Genomic DNA, 22,083 nt, shown 5'->3' on the forward strand with positions numbered 1-22,083 from the left:
TTTTTTTTTCTGCACTACCTTATAAGTGGTAAAACAAATTTCAGTTGCCAGGACTCAAATTGGCAAACTCGGTGTTAAGATGTTTAACAGTGTCAACTGCAGAGGTCGGTGTTGCAGCTTCTGTTGAGTGAGTATGCACACACAACGTACAGGAACTGTTAGGGGCATCAAAATTCATTATCACTGAAAAACATTTATCAAAAAACATTACTTCATAACCCGTTTTACTCAGTTACCCTTATCGGATGACTTAAAAAGCATTTTACCCAAAAAAAATTCTGATACACAACCTCTGAGAAAAAGAGCTGGTACATTACATCTGAAGCAATCTTCATACATCGCTCTTCTTTCAGAAAATGTGTGTGGGTACAGAAACAGGAATAAAATGAGATAGTGTAACTCTCTAACAGGGAATATTGAGAACTTTTCTTGAGCAACAGGTTATCAGCCCATTTTGAATACTTTAAGTGGGCATGTTTCTTTTCTTCATTTGGGGTTAAATGCACGAACTTTCAAGCATAAGGATGTAAGCGTACTGTGTTCAACTGTGGAAAGTGGATTTACATCCTTCTTCCCAAAGCAGTGTGCACTGAAGCATTTAGGCAACCATTCTTCCTGCATGCCACATGCAAATGGAATGGGGAAAGAAGCCCTAATAAATTGTAGAATGGAAAACTTCTTCTTTTATGCACTTCACAATGGTTTGTAGAGCATGACTGTAGCTGTACAAGACAGTAATTCATGATTTATTATGTCTCTGATCTTTTTTGTTTGCTGGTATATTACTTCTAATATTGAGTGCAGTTTCTTACAGTTTCTTGCAGATATATCACATAGGACCCATTCAATATACTGATTATGCTATGCTATGAAGTCATAATACAAACAATAATCATTGAGATTCTGAGCAAAATATACTCAAAACACATCAAATGGAAACATTCTTCATGTATAAGGTTGCTGATGGATAAAATACTTTTGACAAATCTCAGTCTTGCATGGGGAATGTTCTGATACTTTTATGAACACAATTTATCAAACAATATCCCGCATTTGACATCATAAGGCCCACTGATCTTGTTTAGGAAACCAATGAACTGGATTGCTAACAAGAACCTAAAATACATGATTTATTTTATGAATGTGCCAAAATGCTGCTGAGAAAGAGTCTTTTATTCTGCAGCAGGATTTAACTTTTAACAAAAATTCCTGACTCATTACAACTATATACTAGACTACAACTCAAATTTGGACCTTTGCCTTTCTTACACAGTGCTCTTATCAGCTGAACTACACTTCACAGCATTTCACAGCTCATTCCAAGCATAATTTTCACAGCATTTCTTTCCTACTTTCCAAACTCTATGGATGTGTGTCTATTACATTGTGTAGCTAACAGCCCTGAAAGAAAAAATGCAACACTGGGTGTCTTAGACACAGCTCACGGGGTGCTTCTAGCAGGAGGAATAAAGTAATGGCAGGTGAAAGCCCTGGTCTTAGCTGTGAAGTTTGTCTGCAAAGCTCAGCTGATAAGACAACTTTGCATTTGTAGTACTAGCTCAGCACAATCTAAATCTGTAAGGAGATTTAAAATGTTGCCAAAACCGTGAAATTTTGCTGTGTACTACTTTCCAAACTCTATGGATGTGTGTCTATTACATTGTGTAGCTAACAGCCCTGAAAGAAAAAATGCAACACTGAGTGTCTTAGACACAGCTCACGGGGTGCTTCTAGCAGGAGGAATAAAGTAATGGCAGGTGAAAGCCCTGGTCTTAGCTGTGAAGTTTGTCTGCAAAGCTCAGCTGATAAGACAACTTTGCATTTGTAGTACTAGCTCAGCACAATCTAAATCTGTAAGGAGATTTAAAATGTTGCCAAAACCGTGAAATTTTGCTGTGTACTACTTTCCAAACTCTATGGATGTGTGTCTATTACATTGTGTAGCTAACAGCCCTGAAAGAAAAAATGCAACACTGGGTGTCTTAGACACAGCTCACGGGGTGCTTCTAGCAGGAGGAATAAAGTAATGGCAGGTGAAAGCCCTGGTCTTAGCTGTGAAGTTTGTCTGCAAAGCTCAGCTGATAAGACAACTTTGCATTTGTAGTACTAGCTCAGCACAATCTATATCTGTAAGGAGATTTAAAATGTTGCCAAAACCGTGAAATTTTGCTGTGTGCTAATATATCTTCATCTGTGTTATATCTTCTTACAGTGAATGTCTACAGTGGCAATCTCATAACTGTCTTACACACTTATGTCAGCCTCTCTCTCTCTCTCTCTCTCTCTCTCTCTCTCTCTCTCTCTCTCTCTCTCTCTCCCTCTCCCTCTCCCTCTCCCTCACTCACTACTCACTCACTCCCCCCCCCTCCCCTGCCACCCCCTTCATATTGCATTATGTGGTAGTGCACTGGGTCATTCTGCTTCCACACTAGGTGTTGACACTAATATCCAATCATTTTTAAGTTCTGCAGTTCTCACAGATATACAGATCAATATCAGGAAACTGAATTTGTAGCGATGCTTTTGGGGGTCACTGGTGAGGTATGACAGCTTAGTAATTTCTCATTATTGTGCATAACAAAACTTTCTCACACTTCATTTACCATCTGTACCACAGACAGAAACCTGGAGGTCACAAAAGTTGCATTCTCTTTTTGTTTAAATATGTAACTGCTTGATTGTGATAGCAGGAATGTAAGTCACATGCACTCAGCAACCATTTGATGACACAGATCCTATGTGCACATGAACATTTAAGCATCATCCAAGAAGTAAATACAAAGTTATAAGCATTTTTATCACTATAAATACAAGGGAAACCAGTGTGTTATGGACTCATGGTAAAGCATAACCCTTCCCCATATGGTTGCAGCATGTCCTGAGTAAAAAGAGGGTCCCAGTATCAGACGCCCAATCGGTATATCTTTCTTAAATAGTCCCTTCATCATCACAGATATAACAACATAGCATTCATCCGAATGTTCTGATGGTAGCTTGAGAGCACAACTGTAGTCGTACACAGGATTTTGCTCATCCTGAATTACAGGTGACTTTTTTGTTTTGATCTTCTCATCACCACAGAAGCAAGTGATTTTAACAAAAGTATTCCATTTCACTGAAACAAAATTCAAGCAAAGTAGTAATATTAGACCAAGTTTCAATTAATATGGTAAATGACACAAAACATTTACAGGTAATTTACATAAACACAATACTGGAGAATAGTTACCTGGAACATGGAAAATATAAAATTATAAATTCATGAATTATTTTATTCTTATTTTAAAAGTAACATAAAGTCTAACTTTATTTTTGTTTGGTTCTATCATCTCCTATTTTCCAGATACACCATCTGGTGTTAGTCAGCCACTTGGTAAGTAGTTTTAACGCAGTTGCTCAGAATAGTGTTCACCGTCAGGACTTGGACAACAAAGTGAGAGAGAAGAAAGCACATAGCTTCTATTCACAAGATTATACATCAATGCCCCAAGTTAAATGAATATATAAAGCCCATGTTCAGCTTTTTGGGAAGAGATGATAGGGTTCAGCATACCATTTCACCTATTACATAGTCATCAGTCTTTTAACTGGTCCAACTGAGTAATATATTTCTCTCTATGTTAAATTTCTCTTCATATTAGAGTACCTGTTACATCAAGCATCCTTAACCATTTGTTCTGCATTTTGCTTACTTAACTTCAACAAACAAATCAACAGTTGACAACTAACAAAAGAAAAGGTCAAAAAGACATGAGAACTTCAAGGGTTTCTTCCTCTGGCAAGAGGGATGAGCTGTTGGAAGGAAGAGGACTGTTAAAAGCTCAGGTATTTAGTGTCTACAACAAGGAACACTGCTGACATTTAATAGCATATTGGTTTCTGCAAGAGATTTCATTGGATTAGAATGGAGACAAACTTATCTATGAAATGTACATATTGCATCACAATGTTATTTTATTACATTTTAGTGGCTCAGAGTAATCTGTCCTGAACAGTTTTTTTATCCCACAAATTGCAGCATGTCTTGGATTTCTAAACAATTGCTTTTCTTGTGGAGCATTAAGCTTATATATGACTCTGAAGCATCACCACTTATGTGCATATGGCAGAATGCATTTTCTATTAACTTTTTCAGCTTTCATTAAAAACGAAACGTTAAATTTCAGAATGATGCAAGCAAGATATTTCTCAAAAATGTCCCTGTATAAGGAAGTGATGACTGCAAAGTCTTGCACCTAGAAGAATAAGAATACTCCTGATTTACAAGTTTTTTCCAGTGTTGTTGACATTAATGTATTTTCAGGTGCTAAGCTGGATTATAAAAAAAGAATGGATCTGAGCGCTATGGGACTTAACATCTGAGGTCATCAGTCCCCTAGAACTTAGAACTACTTAAACCTAACTAACCTAAGCACACCACACACATCCATGCCCGAGGCAGAATTCAAACCTGCGACCGTACCGGTCGCGCGGTTCCAGACTGAAGTGCCTAGAAACGCTCAGCCACACTGGCCGGCCTGGATTATAGATTCCATTTTTATGCACATTATATTGATGATTGCTTACAATGGAACATTCCCAGGTGTAAATAAACAATCTTCATGGAACTTGGTGGGAATATAGAGGAGTCAAATTATGCAATATTTTGCCCAATTTCACTGTTAAGTGGTAAAACACACCCTAAAAGGTAATTTGGCATATTAAGTTTAGAGGCAATACAGTGGAACTTCGATTTTACATTCTCTCATTTTAAATTTTTTGTAATTCTCCACCATAAATTTGTAGCCCCTGTGAAAAATCCATAAGATTAATGCTAAAAATGCCCCGATTTTACATTTCTTCCTAGTAAGATTTACCTCAATTCTAAGTTCTTAGTTGACGTCTCCCTTGACTTTGTCCCATTTTCTTCCTATTGACATTCAATATGACTAAATGAGTTATTATGTGACACAAAAGATAGATGTTTTCACCATGGATGATGGTGGAGTTAAGGGAGTATTTTAGGCCATTGTGGAGAGGGAAGATGTGAGAGAGAAAATGCTGACATAGTCCACAATCAATGTTGCAACCACAACTTCCAATATGTAGCGTAATGTGCAATTATGATACAGCTACTGCCAGGTTGCAGTGGTAATTGAAAAACAAGACAGTCAGTGTGAAGTGTTCCAGACTGAGCCAATACTTGGTGAAGGGGGTCAGCCACCACCTCCTCTTGTGCCACTTATAACTACGTCTCATCTTTTTGCACGTATTTCCAATGCACTGTATTCAGCAACAATACCAACTGTCAAAATTTTAAATTCAAACACTAAGTCTCAAGGAATATGTTTGGTCATAATTGAGGAATAGTCGCCCATTTCTGGCTAATGAACTCTTATTGACTGGCAATCTTGTTAAATCAGCAAATAGCCAGCACAGCCACCACATCACACTAACATACGTAAAATGAGCTTGTATGTGTGGAGAGTGGGAATGTCTCTTCAACAATAAGTGCATATAGGGGTGAAAGCATGTTGTGAAGTGCTGACAATATACTTTTCATGCAAATGGTGTGCCTTTGATGTGATAGGTAATGTTAGTGACCAGTCTGGAGTAGATGGTGGTAGGAGGATGTATGGGACAGGTCTTGCATCTAGGTCTATTACAGGGGTATGAGCCATGAGGTAAGGGTTGGGAGCAGGGGTTGTGTAAAGATGGATGAGTATATTGTGTAGGTTCAGTGGACGGCGGTATGCCATGGTAGGAGGGGTGGGAAGGATAGTGGGTAAGACATTTCTCATTTCAGGACATGACAAGAGGTAATCAAAACCCTGGCAGAGAATTTAATTCAGTTGCTCCAGTCCCGGATGGTACTGAGTTACGAGAGGAATGCTCCTCTGTGGCCGGACTGTGGGACTTTGGGAGGTGGTGGGAGACTGGAAAGATAAGGCACGGGAGATTTGTTTTTGTACAAGGATTGGAGGATAATTACGGTCAGCAAAGGCTTCAGTGAGACCCTCAGTATATTTAGAGAGGGACTGCTCGTCACTGCAGATGCGACGACCACGGCTAGCTAGGCTGTATGGAAGGGACTTCTTGGTATGAAACGGGTGGCAGCTGTCGACTTGGGAGGTACTGCTGGTGATTAGTAGGTTTGATATGGATGGAGGTACTGATGTAGCCATCTCTGAGGTGGAGGTCAACATCCAGGAAGGTGGCTTGTTGGGTTGAGTAGGACCAGGTGAAGCAAATGGGGGAGAAGTTGTTGAGGTCCTGGAGGAATGTGAATAAGGTGTCCTCACCTTCAATCCAGATAGCAAAGATGTCATCAATGAATCTGAACCAGGTGAGGGGTTTAGGATTCTGGGTTTTTATGAAGGATTCCTCTAGATGGCCCATGATTAGGTTAGCATAGGATGGTGCCATGGGGGTGCCCATAGCCGTACCACGGATTTGTTTGTAGGTAATGCCTTCAAAGGAGAAATAATTGTGGGTGAGGATATAGTTGGTCATGGAGGCTAGGAAGGAGGTTGTTGGCTTGGAATTCATAGGGCATCTGGAAAGGTAGCACTCGATAGCAGTAAGGCCATGGGCATTAGGAATGTTAGTGTACAGGGAGGTGGCATCAATAGTGGCGAGCAGGGCACCGTGCGGTAAAGGTAAGGAACTGCGGAGAGTCAGTTGAGGAAATGGTTGGTATCTTTTATATACGAGGATAGGTTCCGGGTAATAGGTTGAAGGCAGAGATTCTCTCAGTGGGGGCACAGTAACCGGCCACAATGGGGCGTCCTGTGTGGTTGGGTTTATGGACTTTAGGAAGCATGTAGAAGGTGGGTGTGCGGGGAGTGGTAGGGATAAGTAGAGAGATGGACTCTGGGGAGAGGTTCTGGGATGGGCCTAAGGATTTGAATAGTGACTGGAGATCTAGCTGGATTGCTGGAATGGGATCAATGTGGCATGGTTTGTAGGTGGAAGTATCTGATAGCTGACAGAGTCCTTCTGCCACGTAATCCTTGCGGTTCAAAACAACGGTGGTGGAGCCTTTGTCTGCAGGTAGGATTATAAGATCGGGATCAGTTTTTAGATGGTGGACTGTGGTTCTTTCTGCGGGTGTAAGGTTAGTATGCATGTTGAGGGATTTGGGGAATGACGGTGAGGCAAGGTTCGAGGATAAGAAATTCTGGAACGTTAACAAGGGGTGGTTTGGAGGCAGTGGGGGTGGATCACGGTTGGATGGAGGAGGAACTGAGTTAGGCAAGGTTCAATGTTGGTCTTTTGTTGAGTCTGATTGGTCGGGTTGGTGGCAAAAAAGTGTTTCCACTGTAGGGACCGGGAGAAGAAGAGAAGGTCTTTAACTGGTTCCGCATGGTTGAATTTGGGACTGGGGCAAAAGGTGAGGCCTTTGGAAAGCCATGAAATAAATGGCCTAGTTTCAGCAACAAAAATTGTGTTTTAGTGTCTCACTATGATGTAGCCAGACTAATGGTGAAGACAGGGGGATAGGAAAAAATGAAAAAAAAAAAACATACAGTTTTCACACACCGGATTATTTATTAACAGACCTCTATTTTCCTTTTAAAACATATAGATCACTTTCACCAGTATCTAAAGTTTCTGTAGCAGTTCTGACATTCCATAACAAGATGAAAAGTTAGCTTGATTGTTTCCATCTTTATATGCTCTCATATCCATCAATTTAACACACAGCAGGTGATATTTTGATTATTTTGATTGGTTGTACTCCACATAGTATGTTTTCTGGTGGCTATAAGAATTAATCATCACAAGTCTTCTAATCATTCTTCACCCTCTCTCAGAATAGGTGGTCTTTTTAATAAATGATCATAAGTTAAATCTTACTTCCACAAAGTTTTTGGAAATAAGAATCAGACTGACTTCTACTGTGAGATTGCAACATCAGTACAGAGATGAAAAGGTTCAATTTTAGTATTATCTGATAAAAAATTAATTAATAAAAGAAATAGGCTACTAGATGCAAGTCTTATTGAGTGTGACGCCACATTGGGTGACTTGTGCATCAACAATGGGGGTAAAATGACGATGAGGACAGCAAAACACCCAGCCCCTGAAGGGAGAAAATCTCCCACCCCAGCCGGGAATCAAACCAGGGACCCCGTGCGTGGCATTCCAATGCGCTGACCTTTCAGCTAATGGGGTGAACGGTTACTGGATTCAATCATATTAAGTTTAGCCCTTGTGTTCTCAATGATGTTTCCATCAGCCTCTTCACCCTCAAGCACGCTAGCCTATGTATAAAGTGCGGCAACCACAAATAACATTGTCTTGTATCATTCCATTGTTGTTTTAAAATAGCAAACCCATACCCATTCCCTCATTGTTTTAGTTAACACAGTGATAACTTGTGTTGTCATATGTCCAAATGAGCAGGAATCATATAAAATAAACAGCAAGAAAGATGAGAAAAAATTTATGTTCTGTGCAAGAAAATGCCCCACATTCCAATCGGGCAGCACAATCTCACAGTGAGGCAGTTGTCTACAAGGTAATTAGTAACTGAGTAAGCGTTTGGCTCGGATCTGATGCAACTGCACTGTTTAGTGCTTCAAGTGGGTCATTACTAGGGATTAACAACCATATGTGGCAACAGAGTGATACAATGAAAGTTTATTTTATCATTGTTTAATTAAACAGTGATTTAGCTCATATAATGTATGTTTATTTTATTGTTGTTTAATTAAACTACGATGAAACAGTGATTTTGGTCACATAAAGACCACTATTCTTCACACATGTACGAAGCACACCACATGCCCACTCATATTACAAAAATCTGTGTGCCTGCTTGAGGGTTAAGAAGAGCCTTGTCTAGAAGAACTGTTACATATCGAAAGTCTCATAATTTATTGCTTGGAAGCTAGAAAGTAAAATAAAGAACCAAAACAAAAAAATTTGCAAATTTGTGTTACGAAATCTTTCCTTAGTACAAAGTTGCTCTCCACAGTAACCAACATGAGCTACAGAAACAGATTACACAATTGTTCGTATTAACTAAAGCTTATGGAAGGACTTCTGATTTACAACTATTGAATGGTATGACAGATAGATTATTCCAATACATAATAAAGGATATGGCTTTTCTTATTTAAAAATGCCACACATTCATTAATTCCAGTAAAACTTCCTATCACTCACTGTCTATAGACTAGTTATATCTTACGTTTAGGCTCTCACCTACCATTAAATATCATTACAAGAAAGACTTTACCTGTCGCTTTATTATTTTTTACAATGTGTGATCCTGAAAGGCTTTTTGCTTTCTTCACATGAATTATAAGCTGCTGGTCACTGCTTTGGTATGACATGGAGACCATCACATTTCCAAGGTTCCGTTGTTGCTGGAAAGGAGGACAGCAAATTTGATAATGACACAAACACTACACATACTCAAAATAAACAGCATCAATCTATACATTCATATGAAATTATGAAACTTAAGATTTTGGAAACTTCTCCATATGTTTTCTTTTCTACTAAAATTTCTTCATTTTTTTATTCTATAGTAAAGACACAAAACATATAAAATGCATATGAGTGTTCCAGAACATTATTTACATTAATGTCAGTAAGTTAAGTGATCCTAGTGAACTTCCTGATGCCAAAGATGCAGTTAATTCCACTAGAAGCTCAGTTAATAAAAAGTTATGGCTAAGTGCAGTTTCAACCACAGTATGTAATGGAAAAACATTTTGAACCAATTCATACATTCCAAGCTACTGTTATCCCTCATTCAAAAGCAGACACTCTTCTCTTTCCAGAAACCTATTTTGAATTACTTGAAACTAATTAATTTCTAATATAACTGGAATTGAAAGTTTGAAGACTCATGATTTTGATTGCCTATTTTGCGTCAATACTTACAAGATTCTGAACTTTGATAATATATTTCTGTTGTTCTATTGTTTTCTGGATTAGGCAATGCCACTTATTAATTAATTAAATCACTAATAAAGATTTTGAATAATATGGATTGATTTCAAGATGGATGCCATTCTCATAAGTAGGGGATTGCAGACAACAGAAGCATTATAAGGTTCCTTATACTTTTATGATTTATTGACATTCAGCATTTACATAAACCAGGTAATAGTACAGTCTTATAGTCCATATAACATAGCAAAGTCTAAAAAAGACAATTTTCAAAACAATTAAATAGTTTCAGAAATAGTCTTACAGTTGACTTTAAATATTCATCTTTATTTGCCATTGACCATATACACCTGTACAACAGAATAGGATGTAATACATAATACAGTTCTCATATATTTAATTGCACACACAGTTACAGACATTTTGCATAATTTTAAGTTTTAACAGATGTTCGCAATCTATACACTAAAAAATCTTTTCATGTTATAAAATGGATTTGCAGTCAAGATCTATCATGCTGAGGGTGACAATTCATTAAAAAAATTTAGGGAGCTGACTATGGGGGAGTAAGCTGCTTTTACCAATCTATGTCTTGGAGTATCCATTTTAATTTTTGTCCTCATGTTGTGTTGGGGTATATCTCCTCTTATTTGAAATTCGTTTCCATTTAGTTTAATGTATAGTGACATATATGTACAGATTTACAATAGTAAGTATATGAAGGTTTCTAAACACAGATTGACGAAATTTCTTTGACCAGCCCTACACATTTATGACTTTTGTTATTTTCAATATATCACATACATGTGCAGAGTGCCCGCATTCCAGCTGTCACATGAGAAATGAGAGACTGTAACAGTACAAAATAGGCCAATCTTACATATTCTGGAGTAGCTGTATTGTGTGTGCTGTGTACATCATGAGACACTGAAACATCATAGGTATGTTCATTACTTGGTGTGCTCATCGATTAAGCTAAAAAATAGCTGTTTCACTTTCTACCACTAGGTGAAAATATGGCACTGTAAGCAGTGAGAATGTGGTTCAGGTGCAGGAAAACTGGAGGAACGATCAAACATTTGGTAACAGTGGTTCTGGCATGTTTATTAGAATATGGTCACATTCTACAACATTCAATATGGTCTCCTTGCTCAGCAACATTCTGCATCTGTAACACAGCATGGTCAACAGCTGCTCACAACATATCTGGTGTAATCAGACCAATATGTCATTGTGCACACTCCTTCAGATCATGAAGAGTCTGGATACAGCTCTAATAGACACGATCTATCAGATATATCCACAACCAGATTTCCCATGGATTTAGGTCAGGGGATCTGTAAGGCCACACATCTCAAAATTTCCTTGAGATGATGCAGTCATTACTGAAGGTTTCACAAAGCAAATCTTTCACTGGCAGGTGTGTGTGGTGTGCCCCATCTTGCATGAGAATAATGGTGCGGATACAGTTGCATTCCTGCAAAGGACCTCCTTGTGCAATAAATGATCCTCACAAAGCTGGGATCACATATTGCACAAGGAGGTCCTTATAATTTGCAGATGTCACTGTACACCTAACAGGTCCTCCTCGAAGAATGAATGAGCTTGTGAAACCACACCACAAGTCACATAAGCTGAGTGCAAAGAATATTCCTGCACAATATGTGGCTTACAAGGGTTAGTAGAATCCCATGTTCTGTGCATTCACGGCACCATGCAGACTAAAATGTGCTTCACCTGTCCAAAGAATACTCCCCATCCTCATGTCATCCATTTCCATCCATGCCTTTCTTGGGGCTTCATATGATGCGCATTCTGAATCCTGTGCATCACAAAATCTTTGAATTGGTGGTCAAGGGGGAGATAATTCTCATGGCACTGGCTCCAGAATTTGAAGCATATGCTGCACAGTCAATAAAAGCTATAGCAACTTCATCATCAACTGCCGTGGGAATAGGGTTCCTCCCTCTCCCTGCTGCACCATCTAATTCAACTGTTTCTTCAAATTTCTTGGTCATATCCTTTAGTCCATCTATTGGTATAGGGTCTCTTCACAGCTGTTTCTTTTGGTGATATTTCCACAATGCAGTTCTGCTACTGCTCCCATTCTGATAAAACAACTTTAGCAGCAGTGCATGGTCTTTTCTTCTCAATAGCCATTGTGTTTTGTACAGAAAACTTCAACCTTATTACACTTTACACTAACAGTCACTTCACAAAAGAAATCAACATGCACCACAGAGTGACAAACAGCATACTGTTGTCAGAGCAGGAAACATTTCACATACCAATAGCTTACAGCACCATCTTTTCACTTGGCGTAGAAACTGGACCATTATTTTTTTCAGCATACTCTGTGAGTACACTGATTAATGAAAGTGCGTACAATGTTTCACCAGCTTGCAATGTATGCAGCCCATACTGCACTACACCTTCAGTTTAATTATAATCACCTGGTATAACTGATATGTTCTCCCCAGGTCAATATGGAATCCTCAAATATTAAACACTCTATCTTCTGTATTATTAGGTAGTCCTAAAAGAAGATGGTGGGTCCTGTCAGGGTTACACAGAAGTTCGTTACAGGAGAACCATTTCACTACAGCATCTAGTGGTTGCAGTGACATTTGTTGTAATACTGAGCTGTCCTGATGAGGTGTAATTATCATTGTGTCATTGTGGCAAATCACTTTTTGAGGAACGTGATGCAGCAAATTGTTGACTGCAATTATGAAAAAGAATGATGCAGAACTGCAATATCCCAGTATTAACAATTTCCATCATAGAACGTTTCTCACCGTGGCATACTGCTTTCTGTTACTCAAATATGAAGCTATTAATTTTATTGATGTATTATGTACCCTATAAAATTCAAGCTTCTCAAGCTTTACTTAGGTCACAAAGAACAAGTGAAGCATTATTCTTATTTTCAAAATCAGTGCTTATTGGTTTACAGTGTTAAGAACTGCTGAAGTGGTACTTTTTCTCCATCTTTAACCAAACTGGCTGTCATAAGGGAGGTTATTTCCTTCAAAATAATCATATAGTTGATTGTATAGAACAGTTTCAAATATTTTGGATATTCTAGGTACTATTGAGACAGTTCAATAATTCTGTGGGCAGATTTTTGTCTCCTTTTTTAAAAACTGGTATAACTTTTAAAATTTTCAATGACTTAAGGAAAACTCCAAACTAAAGACATAACTCTTGAAATTTTTAATGACTCAGAGAAAATTCCAAACTGAAGAAATTTGTTAAAAACGTTTGCCAAAGGTTCACAGGTCAAATTAAGAGTTTTCTTAACAAGGTAGCTGGATAGCCAGTAATTATCCACAGTTTTACAGTTGGAGAATTTTTTTACCACTATTATGTCATCAGCGGATGTGATAATTTTTCACTGGCAACTGCTCACCAGGTAGTTCACATGCAGACATGATGGCCAAGTTGTCATCAGTGGATGTGATAATTTTTCACTGGCAACTGCTTGCCAAGTAGTTCACCTGCAGACATGATGGCCAAGTTGATTCTGTTCCCAATTTTTTCCACTGAAGGCACAAACAACCCATGCAACTGATGTGTAATTCACAACAAAATTGGCTTATATCAACTTTTGTGAATCACAGACTGTCCCTGACAAAAATTACAACTCCATGGATCTGTCCTCATTCCAGCATGACACCATAAAAAGTCATCATCCTGTATTATGGTTCTTATTGTCACAGTCTCATTCTCTGGGTGTTCGCTGCTGCTGTTTCTGAAGATAAGTTTGCTATGTTTCTTATGGGCCTCAGACGCATTCTATAAATACTTTCTGGTGCTGCTGTTTTTGAGTTTTCTGTGGAACCTCTGCTCTCAGGTGTAACATGGTCTTCTGTTGCTGGAGTAGAAAGGATGGCATCCAGATATGATGTAAGAAGTTTTGTTTGTTGGTTTCTGCTGGTTGCTGATGTGTTTGTTGTCAGTACTACTTCCTTACTTGTAGAGCTGCCCTTAAATTTTGCTGCTGCTTTCACTTCTGTAGTCACTGTAACTGTATCTTTCAAAGGTGCTGTTGGGGATGACAGAGCTATTCCCAGTGTTGACATTGATTTAGCTGCCTGAGTTGATATTGCTCCTGAGTTTGACACTGGTTTGTTTTGATTTCATTTTTGCTAGGAGTAGGATTTTGGCTTTCTTCATGGCAGTTCCATTCTCTATCTTCCTCAAGAGTTCTTAACACATTTCACGCTTCCCTGTGATGTTCCTTTGTAAAGCTTATCTTGTGAAGTATTCCCTTAAATAGCTGTTCACATTTACATAGGTAGGATTTGAGATGCTTCTGCATATCTTCTGGAACTTTCTGTTTGTAGCTGTTAATCAAAAATTCATGCATAAACATTTAGTTAAGTCATGTCTCTGTGGAAGGCTAACAACATAAAAGTTTATGAGTAATAGTTAAGGTATTGTCCCCTTCACTGTCCTCATCACAAGCTGGCTGGCTTTTATTGTGATAAACTTCGCTGGCACCCCCACTTATGATGCAATTGCTGTCAGGCATTACTGTTCTTTTACAGACCTTAAAACTTACGGAGAGTGCACCCTATTTAATAATACCGGTTACTTATGAGCCTGGTTGACTATTTATTAGAATTTCTATTGCAACCCCATTATGACTACCTACTAAATTAAACGTTTTAGGTTCTCTGACTGATCTGTTTCTATTTTTGATTTGTTTAACTTTTTAGCTGCTACAGACGAGCTCTTTGCATTCTGTGCTGAGGCTGCTTTTGTTATGGTCATACTCCTCACAAAAAGTGCTGGTGCCTATGCTGACAGACAGCATTCCAGCTGATATAAAACACTTATCATCCGATTTTTTTCTAAACTATTAGTCTAAAAAATTTAATTTTTGCACATATTACAGTCTGATATCTTAACTTGGTAAAGCAGCTGCATATTTTTTTTTTTGGTCCATCATACTTACTGTGCTGCATCAAATTATGTAAAACAGTGGACGAAATTTTTAAAGAGTTCGCAAAGCTAGAAACACGCTGTGTAAACTTCGCATATTGTTGATTTAAGCTCATACGTAGCAGTGACTGGAAGATAAATAAGCTGTCGATATTTTATTTAAAATTGAGAGCAGAATAATATTTCAGTTTGTTCTCCAGATACTTTGTTTTACATCCTACATGCTTACCTCTGCATTTTCAATTAAATTGAGTGTCTGTGGAAAACTAACCACATAAAAGTTTATGAGTAGTAATTTAAGTATTGTCCCCTTCACTGTTGATATCACATGCTGGCTTTCATTGTGATAAATATTGTTGGCGCGACTCGCCCTTTCACATCCTTGCAAATCGTGAACCATGTGGTCATAACATCATCATATCTCACAAATGATTCAAGAAATTGAAATGAGGTTCTCTGCAAATGATAGTATGCAATGGGGCACAGCACTGTAGGAAAACCCAAGCAACATGCATATACACATTCACAACACCTGGGGAATGGTGTTGCAGGACGTGTGTAGATGCCCACAGCACTGAAAGGGTTAAACTCCAAGATCAGCTTTGACCTATTTCTAAATGAGTTATTTTTTGTTACTAGTATGTTTAATTCACCACTTTTCATCAATTTACTCTCTTCATGATTATTGCGAGTGTAAACTTTGTGTTACACTGTATCAGTCACTGCTATTTTCAGTCAGTACTACAGAGATGTAACGGATGGGTTGGTCAGGAAACAAAATATTCAAAAACAGTCCAAGAGGGTAACAGATTGTATATATCACCTACAGATGAGTCGGAAGTAATAAAAACGGTTAAAGTCTTAGAAGAGAAAAATTCAGAGGCATTGGATGGTATGTCTCTTCAAATAATTGGGCATATTTCTTTGTACATAAGTAAGCCTCTCACACTGCTTATAAGTCAAGTACTCCACGAAGAAATATTTCCAAACTGCCCAAAGAAAAGAAAAGTAATTCCCATATATAAAGGGGGAGACAAAGGGAATCCCAGCAACTACAGAAACTACAGACCTATTACAATCATATCTGCACTGTCTACAATCGTAGAAATAGCCACAAAGGATAGGATAAAAAATTTCATATAAAGCTTAACATATTAAACAGCACACAGCATGGTTTCAGAAAAGGTTGATCTACAAAGACAGCAGTGGCAGATTTCACTACTTATGTAACCAGGGCATTGGAAAAATAGGAACATGTTTGTAGTTTATTCCTCAATCTGTCAAAAGCTTCTGGTTGTGTATGTCACAGAGTCCTGTTACAAAAATTAAACCAGTATGACATAAGAGGCAGAGCAAACGATATTATCAAGACATTTATTGAAAATAGGCAACAATGCATAGGGATAAAATATAGAAAGGGCAACAGATGGGAAAATGTGCTATCAGCATTCAAAGAAGAAAAAAAGTGGTGGAAAGGAAGATTTGGTATTATGACCAATACTTTTTATTCTATATGTAAATTGTTGGGTTGTTTGGGGGAAGAGACCAAACAGCAAGGTCGTCGGTCTCATCAGATTAGGGAAGGACGGGGAAGGAAGTCAGCCGTGCCCTTTGAAAGGAACCATCCGGGCATTTGCCTGAAGCGATTTAGGGAAATCAGAAAATCTAAATCAGGATGGCCGGACATGGGATTGAACCGTCGTCCTAATGAATGCGAGTCCAGTGTGTGAACCACTGCACCACCTCGCTCGGTCTATATGTAAATGACATGCCAAGAGGTGTAAATGAGAAAGTGGTCATGTATGCTGATGACACATCTCTGCTAATTACATGCAAGTTTGCAAAGGACCTTGTAACCAGGACATGTTTAGAGATGGTACGGCATACAAATATTTTGGGAGTGCAACCTTTTCAGAAATGGAAGTAGAACAACTTACATGAGATTACAAGCAAATAGGGCAGTCAAAGCAGATGATCTTGATATCAAGCTTGGAGACTCCAGTAGGCCTTCTTCAAAAATTCATCAAAGCAAGTTTCTGGGATTGATGGTGGACAGCCTCATGACATGGGAGACTCATATAGATAAAATATGCTCAAAAATTAGCACAAATATATTTCTCCTGCTAAAAAGTCACAAACTGTTGATCATGACACTTTGCTACAAATGTATTATGCTCTACTTTATCCACATATCTCTTAAAGCATATCTGTGTGGGATAGTGCAGCTAATATACACTGAAGCAGATTACTTAAACTCCTAACAAAAGTAATGACATGCTTTGGAAACTGACACCAAGACAGTCCTGCAGAAATGAATTCAAAGAATTGCAAATACTGACAGTGCCTGCTCTGTACATATATGAAACAATTGTGTACCTAAAATTAAAGTGTACAGCTTTGATGAACAAGTATATATATAACTACAGTACTAGGTGTAAAGATAATTATCACATGCCTTGAAATAGACATGTTAAGTGACAAAAAACCTGAAATCGTGTATGTACATTATATAACAAACTTCCAAGCAGTACTAAGAACTCGAAAACACCATCTGCTTTCAAACAAGAACTAAAAGGTCAACTGGTCTCAGCTTGTTGTTACAGTGTAAAGGAGTTTTTAAATACCATTTAGTTTGTAACCCATCCATGTAGATCCTGATGTATTCAATGTCACTACCAAAAGCGATCCAATGATGAAAAAAAAATACATAAATAAAATAAATCACACGGACAATTTTCTTAGGCATAATGTACTCCTCGTTCCACATCTGTTTACAGAATAATTCACACACTGGGTGTTTTTAGTACATATTTGGGGTTTTACAACACCTTTTTGCTGCAAAAGTTCATGTATGGCTGTTTCTATAATGTATTCCTAAATACCGGAGTCTGACTTAGCAATTACATGATGCATTAGTTGAATTTAGTTCATATAAAGAAATTATATGAATCCATGTTTGCAAACCTGAGCACAATCCAATACCTTTAATAATCCTCTCTTTGTAAAAAATGTACTTGAAATTCAACAAAAATTCTACTTCCAAAGAGCAACACATCTATCCAAGACACTGTCTTGAAAAGCAGGCTGAAGCAAATCCCTCCCCCAAAATCAATAGTCTGTGTCCATTTAGCTTGATGCTCACTACGTCCAGCTAGATTGATGCTCACATGTCTGTGACAGTTAAAGTGAAAGTCTACAATCAGCAAGCAATGATTTAACTTCTCTATGTCAGTTCATGAAAGTCCTGGTTCAGCGAGTAAGCAAGTAACAACTACGGCAGGTTAGAGTCCGCGACTGGCAAGCAACCACTTAATAACCACATCTTCGTTAAAGCCAAAGTCTGTCATTAGCTTTTGTACATGCAATAACTGTTTCAGTTAAAGAAAGAGTTTGCACTACACAATCATGTGTATGACAACTGTTGTTGTTGTGGTCTTCAGTCCTGGGACTGGTTTGATGCAGCTCTCCATGCTACTCTATCTTGTGCAAGCTCCTTCATCTCCAAGTACCTACTGCAGCCTACATCCTTCTGAATCTGCTTAGTGTATTCATCTCTTGGTCTCCCTCTACGATTTTTACCCTCCACGCTGCCCTCCAATGCTAAATTTGTGATCCCTTGATGCCTCAAAACATGTCCTACCAACCGATCCCTTCTTCTAGTCAAGTTGTGCCACAAACTTCTCTTCTCACCAATCCTATTCAATACCTCCTCATTAGTTACATGACCTACCCACCTTATCTTCAGCTTTCTTCTGTAGCACCACATTTCAAAAGCTTCTATTCTCTTCTTGTCCAAACTAGTTATCGTCCATGTTTCACTTCCATACATGGCTACACTCCATACAAATACTTTCAGAAACGACTTCCTGACACTTAAATCTATACTCGATGTTAATAAATTTTTCTTCTTCAGAAACGATTTCCTTGCCACTGCCAGTCTACATTTTATATCCTCTCTACTTCGACCATCATCAGTTATTTTGCTCCCCAAATAGCAAAACTCCTTTACTACTTTAAGTGTCTCATTTCCTAATCTAATTCCCTCAGCATCACCCGATTTAATTTGACTACATTCCACTATCCTCGTTTTGCTTTTGTTGATGTTCATCTTATATCCTCCTTTCAAGACACTGTCCATTCCGTTCAACTGCTCTTCCAAGTCCTTTGCTGTCTCTGACAGAATTACAATGTCATCGGCGAACCTCAAAGTTTTTACTTCTTCTCCATGAATTTTAATACCTACTCCAAATTTTTCTTTTGTTTCCTTTACTGCTTGCTCAATATACAGATTGAATAACATCGGGGAGAGGCTACCACCCCGGTCTCACTCCTTTCCCAACCACCCCGGTCTCACTCCATTCCCAACCACTGCTTCCCTTTCATGCCCCTCAACTCTTATAACTGCCATCTGGTTTCTGTACAAATTGTAAATAGCCTTTCGCTCCCTGTATTTTACCCCTGCCACCTTCAGAATTTGAAAGAGAGTATTCCAGTCAACATTGTCAAACGCTTTCTCTAAGTCTACAAATGTTAGAAATGTAGGTTTGCCTTTTCTTAATCTTTCTTCTAAGATAAGTCGTAAGGTTAGAATTGCCTCACGTGTTCCAACATTTCTACAGAATCCAAACTGATCTTCCCCGAGGTCTGCTTCTACCAGTTTTTCCATTCGTCTGTAAAGAATTCGCGTTAGTACTTTGCAGCTGTGACTTATTAAACTGATAGTTTGGTAATTTTCACATCGGTCAACACCTGATTTCTTTGGAATTGGAATTATTACATTCTTCTTTAAGTCTGAGGGTATTTCGCCTGTCTCATACATCTTGCTCACCAGATGGTAGAGTTTTGTCATGACTGGCTCTCCCAAGGCCATCAGTAGTTCTAATGGAATGTTGTCTACTCCCGGGGCCTTGTTTCGACTCAGGTCTTTCAGTGCTCTGTCAAACTCTTCACGCAGTATCTTATCTCCCATTTCGTCTTCATCTACATCCTCTTCCATTTTCATAATATTGTCCTCAAGTACATCGCCCTTGTATAAACCCTCTATATACTCCTTCCACCTTTCTGCTTTCCCTTCTTTGCTTAGAACTGGGTTGCCATCTGAGCTCTTGATATTCATACAAGTGGTTCTCTTCTCTTCAAAGGTCTCTTTAATTTTCCTGTAGGCAGTATCTATCTTACCCCTAGTGAGACAAGCCTCTACATCCTCACATTTGTCCTCTAGCCATCCCTGCTTAACCATTTTGCACTCCCTGTCGATCTCATTTTTGAGATGTTTGCATTCCTTTTTGCCTGCTTCATTTACTGCATTTTTATATTTTCTCCTTTCATCAATTAAATTCAATATTTCTTCTGTTACCCAAGCATTTCTATTAGCCCTCGTCTTTTTACCTACTTGATCGTCTGCTGCCTTCACTACTTCATCCCTCAGAGCTACCCATTCTTCTTCTACTGTAATTCTTTCCCCATTCCTGTCAATTGTTCCCTTATGTTCTCCCTGAAACTTTCTACAACCTCTGGTTCTTTCAGTTTATCCAGGTCCAATCTCCTTAAATTCCCACCTTTTTGCAGTTTCTTCAGTTTCAATCTGCAGTTCATAACCAATAGATTGTGGTCAGAATCCACATCTGCCCCTGGAAATGTCTTACAATTTAAAACCTGGTTCCTAAATCTCTGTCTTACCATTATATAATCTATCTGAAACCTGTCAGTATCTCCAGGCTTCTTCCATGTATACAACCTTCTTTTATGATTCTTGAACCAAGTGTTAGCTATGATTAAGTTATGCTCTGTGCAAAATTCTACAAGGCGGCTTCCTCTTTCATTTCTTCCCCCCAATCCATATTCACCTAGTATGTTTCCTTCTCTCCCTTTTCCTACTGACGAATTCCAGTCACCCATGACTATTAAATTTTCGTCTCCCTTCACTACCTGAATAATTTCTTTTATCTCGTCATACATTTCATCTATTTCTTCATCATCTGCAGAGCTAGTTGGCATATAAACTTGTACTACTGTAGTAGGCATGGGCTTTGTGTCTATCTTGGCCACAATAATGCGTTCACTATGCTGTTTGTAGTAGCTAACCCGCACTCCTATTTTTTTATTCATTATTAAACCTACTCCTGCATTACCCCTATTTGATTTTGTATTCAACTGCTGGTGAATCCTGTGGATGCCTTGGGCAGATGGAGGGAATATTTTGAAGAGTTGCTCAATGTAGGTGAAAATACGATCAGTAATGTTTCAGATTTCGAGGTAGAATGGGATAGGAATGATGATGGAAATAGGATCACGTTTGAGGAAGTGGAGAAAATGGTCAATAGATTGCAGTGCAATAAAGCAGCTGGGGTGGATGAAAGTCGGAACTCATCAAGTACAGTGGAATGTCAGGTCTTAAATGGCTACACAGGATAATTGAAATGGGAGTTGGGACAGGTTCCATCAGACTGGACAAAAGCAGTAATCACACCAATCTTTAAACATGGAAACAGAAAAGATTGTAACAACTACAGAGGTATCTCTTTAATCAGTGTTGTGGGTAAAATCTTCTCAGGTATTGTTGAAAGGAAAGTGCGAGTATTAGTTGAGGAGCAACTGGATGAAAATCAGTGTTGGTTTAGGCCTCTTAGAGGTTGTCAGGACCAGATCTTTAGCTTATGACAAATAATGGAGAAGTGTTATGAGTGGAACAGGGAATTGTATCTATGCTTTATAGATCTAGAAAAGGCATATGACCAGGTTCCTAGGAGGAAGTTATTGTCTGTTCTATGAGATTATGGAATAGGAGGCAAACTTTTGCAAGCAATTAAAGGTCTTTACATGGATAGTCAGGCAGCAGTTAGAGTTGACGGTAAACTGAGTTCATGGTTCAGAGTAGTTTCACGGGTAAGACAAGGCTGCAACCTGTCTCCACCGTTGTTCATATTATTTATGGATCATATGTTGAAAACAATAGACTGGCTGGGTGAGATTAAGATATGTGAACACAAAATAAGCAGTCTTGCATATGCGGATGACTTAGTTGTGATGGCAGATTCGATTGAAAGTTTGCAGAGTAATATTTCAGAGCTAGATCAGAAATGTAAGGACTATGGTATGAAGATTAGCATCTCCAAAACGAAAGTAATGTCAGTGGGAAAGAAATATAAACGGACTGAGTGCCAAATAGGAGGAACAAAGTTAGAACAGGTGGACGGTTTCAAGTACTTAGGATGCATATTCTCACAGGATGGCAACATAGTGAAA

At 38.5% G+C, this 22,083-nt stretch overlaps 1 protein-coding gene across 2 annotated transcripts in view; it reads right to left on the reverse strand.

Moving 5' to 3' along the window:
- Window positions 1-2,742: 2,742 nt before the first annotated feature.
- LOC126456886 (synaptotagmin-15-like) overlaps window positions 2,743-22,083 on the reverse strand; it is a 247,828-nt gene continuing 228,487 nt past the window's right edge. For both annotated transcript variants that reach the window (XM_050092716.1, XM_050092715.1), the window contains exons 8-9: window positions 9,227-9,356; window positions 2,743-3,115 (exon numbers count right to left, since the gene is read on the reverse strand). In XM_050092716.1, coding sequence (XP_049948673.1) covers window positions 2,802-3,115; window positions 9,227-9,356 — 444 coding nt within the window. In that variant the 3' untranslated portion in view covers window positions 2,743-2,801. The remainder of the gene's footprint in view (window positions 3,116-9,226; window positions 9,357-22,083) is intronic.

Source organism: Schistocerca serialis, chromosome 2 (genome assembly GCF_023864345.2).
Source record: "Schistocerca serialis cubense isolate TAMUIC-IGC-003099 chromosome 2, iqSchSeri2.2, whole genome shotgun sequence".
NCBI lineage: Eukaryota > Metazoa > Arthropoda > Insecta > Orthoptera > Acrididae > Schistocerca > Schistocerca serialis.